Genomic DNA, 3547 nt, shown 5'->3' on the forward strand with positions numbered 1-3547 from the left:
TATAAGCAACTTCCCACATTGGAACGGGCAATGGGAACAACCAGAAGCCACATGGAGATCTGGCATGGGGGCCAGCGAGAGCAGAGCGGGAGTCAGCATTGCGCTCATGGCTCTCCGAAAGGGTCTTGGTGGTAGAGCACCCTGAGCAAATGGGAGAATTAGTCATGAGGCCCGGTACATCAGCATTCAATCTACCTTTCCTATATGCCAGGGGATTTATGAAAGTTTTTTTTATAGGAACAAATAGACTATTTATATCCCCAACAATCATCTTTTTTTTTCTTTTCTTTTCCTTTTCCTTATTTTTTTTTTTTGAGACGGAGTCTTGCTCTGTCGCCCAGGCTGGAGTGCAGTGGTGTGATCTCGGCTCACTGCAACCTCCACCTCCCGGGTTCAAGCGATTCTCCTGCCTCAGTCTTCTGAGTAACTGGGATTGCAGGACTGCACTACCATGCCCATCTGATTTTGTATTTTTAGTAGAGACGGGGTTTCTCCATGTTGGTCAGGCTGGTTTTGAACTCCTGAACTCAAATGATCCGCCCACCTCGGCTTCCTGAAGTGCTGGGATTACAGGTGTGAGCCACTGCGCCCGGCCCAACAATCACCTTTGACACTTCATATTATAGCAGAGAATGTCTTTCCTCTTGATTGTTCAAGAAAAAATATATAAATGTATACATTCATTTCTATGCAATTATTATAAGAGTTAAACAATACTGAATATATTTTATTATATTTAAGTAAAATTAAGAAACAATTTTATTTCATCATTTCTAATAAATAGTACGAGTTAAATAGATACTATGAGTAGAATTTGTTGTAGGATAAATGGAAGTAAAGATGGATATGTTTGTATATAATAAAATACAGTCAGCATGAATTGTATCCAATTTTTAAATAAACATAAAGTTAGAAATGAAAACTAACCAGCCATACCAACCCATTTGAATCTATAGTTTCCTACAAGGAAATGAAAGGCAAAGTAATAGTGAGCCTCCAAATGTTTCAGTTACAAAGTGTAGAACACCCACCAGTCATCTCACCTCTCTGTCGGGGGGCTGCGGGGCCCCCCGGCTTCGCTAGTGGTGCTTCTCTGAGCTCATGCCTGCACCTTTTCTGCTGGAAGCCTGAATGATAATGCCGAGATACTGCCTTCTTTGTTGTAGAAAACAGCAGAAGGTATGTGCTCACGAGCGCAATATTAGGTCCTCGTAAGTTGTGGCTTGCTATCTTCAGCACATCAATGAATGGAGAAAATAAGATTTAAACAAAGATCAGTGTCTTCATTCTCTAACATTTTACTCAAAATATTGGTTAGGTTAGACTCCACACCCACCAAAACCCAAAAGCCATTCCGTCTCACAGATGCTGTACATTCTTTCAATACAGAAACTGTACCATAAAGCCTACAATATACACTTGTTTTAGTAAAACAATTGGTCCAGTTAGTAAAAAATGCATTGAATTAGTGTTTTCCCTCTCACAGATTATAACTTTTTTCAATTACAGAGATGTTTACAGAATTTATCTGAGGTGCTTTCTGTATATCTCTCAAAACACCTTCATAATAGTAGGCGCACCCTGGCTGGTGGTTCTTAGCCTTGGCTGCTCACTGGTGTCACCGGCAGCGCTCTGGACGTACTGAGGCCTGAGCCCTTCCCCAGACACTAATTTAATGGGACTGTGGTGGGGCCTGGTCATGGATGTTTTTAGAAGCATCTGCTGATAGATAAGCAATAAATACGAGTTTATTAGTGATACATGGTGATTTGATTTCCTTGGATTCTTCCCTGATTTTCTGATCCATTGCCCCGTATATGAATAGACTAACTTCTAGTGTGTGGAAAGACCGACAGGATATTAACCTGGACCATGCCTGGAAAGAGTTACGAAGAAAACGGAACATATGCACCTGAGAGGGGCGCAACAGAAGCAGGCGAATGTGGGGTCTTTGAGAAGTCACTGCTGATCCTGAGTTTCCATGAGTACACATTAAAGGAAGTCATTACAGTCTTCTATGTACTCTGCATTTGGATATTTTCACAATCCAAAACAATAATTTGCAGTTTTGGCAAGGGGAACAGATAATGTGTTCTAATGTAGCATCTTTACTTTCTCTATTATTAGAAACATTTTAAAAATCTATCTTTCTTTGGCTTGGCATGGTGGCTCACAGCTGTAATCCCAGCACTTTGGGAGGCTGAGACGGGCAGATCGCTTGAGGTAGAGAGTTTGAGACTAGCCTAGCCAATACAGTGAAACCCTGTCTCTCGTAAAAGTACGAACATATTAGCCGGGCGTGGTGGCACATGCCTGTAGTCCCAGCTACTAGGGATGCTGAGGCAGGAGAATCGCTTGAACCCGGGAGGCAGAAGTTGCAATGAGCCAAGATGGTGCCACTGCACTCCAGCCTGAGTGATAGAGACCCCATATAAAAAGAAAAAAGAAAAAAATCTTTCTTTGGAGTTTATCAAATGTATTATTGCTTTGATTATTATTAGTGAAATTTGATGAGTTATAGCAAATGATCAGTGTTAGGAGATAATATCTACAAGATTTAATGATTGACTGTAGGGAAGGAGGGGAGAAAGGAATAGATCTCTAAGTCAAATTGAATTGATAATGATGAGAATCATGCGGGGAGGAGTCAATGTGTAGGAGAAAAACATTTGGTTTAGGGCATGTTAAATGTGAGGAGCCTGTGATAAAGGATAGGATGATACCAAAGGGAGTGCGCCGGATTATCAGATCTTTTTCCCAAACTAATAAAGGGAGAAATACTAACTCCATTGTTAATTCTCTATTGATCCTGATGGAATGTCAGTACTGCTGATGAGATGTGAAAATAAAAAGCAGCAAGACTAAAGTTCTCCAAGATTCCTCTAGGATATGTTTGGTGTCTGCATTTGGATTTACTGTTGTTTTATCTACGTTATTCAAGATGCTTTCTATTTGGAACCCCAAGACAAATGGTTGAATGGGCTTGCTCTGGCTCTCTATTTCCACAGAACAACCACACAAAATTTAGTGGCTTAAAAGATGACAGCATTTATTTTGTTCATGAATATGCAATAACTCTGCATGGTTTGAGGATGGCTCATAGACCAGGGGCAAGGATCATCTGCAGGCTCATCCACTCACACGTCTAGTGGTTGATGCTAGCTGTTGGATTTCCATGTGGCTCTTCAGCTTCCTCTCAGCATAGTAGATGGATCCAATGGTGAGTGTCCCAGGAGAGCAGAAGGGAGCCAGGCAGAGGTGTTTGGCCTTTTGTAACTGAGCTGAGGAAGTCAGATGGTGTCATTTCTACCATATTACAGTCATTAGAAGTGAGCCACTAAATCTGGCCCATATTCAAAGAGAGGGAAATTAGATTCTATTTTTAAATAAGTGTCAAAGAATTTAAGGGCGTATTTTCAAACTGCCAGAGAGATCTCAGAAGGCTCTGCCACCTACAATCAACTATTTCTTTGCATTTTAGTAGAATTTTTTTTTTTTTTTTTTTTTTTTTTTTTTTTTTTTTTTTTTTTTTTTTTTTTTTTTTTTT

The 3547-nt window shown here is 40.3% G+C and overlaps 1 protein-coding gene across 1 annotated transcript in view; it reads left to right on the forward strand.

The window, feature by feature from the left end:
* Positions 1-64: 64 nt before the first annotated feature.
* The window catches only part of LOC108513794 (ATP synthase subunit alpha, mitochondrial-like), a 50901-nt gene continuing 47418 nt past the window's right edge, over positions 65-3547 (forward strand). The window contains 1 exon segment of the mRNA XM_017849662.1: positions 65-131. Coding sequence (XP_017705151.1) covers positions 65-131 — 67 coding nt within the window.

Source organism: Rhinopithecus bieti, unplaced genomic scaffold, assembly GCF_001698545.2.
Source record: "Rhinopithecus bieti isolate Rb0 unplaced genomic scaffold, ASM169854v2 scaffold_33401, whole genome shotgun sequence".
In the NCBI taxonomy this organism is placed as follows: domain Eukaryota; kingdom Metazoa; phylum Chordata; class Mammalia; order Primates; family Cercopithecidae; genus Rhinopithecus; species Rhinopithecus bieti.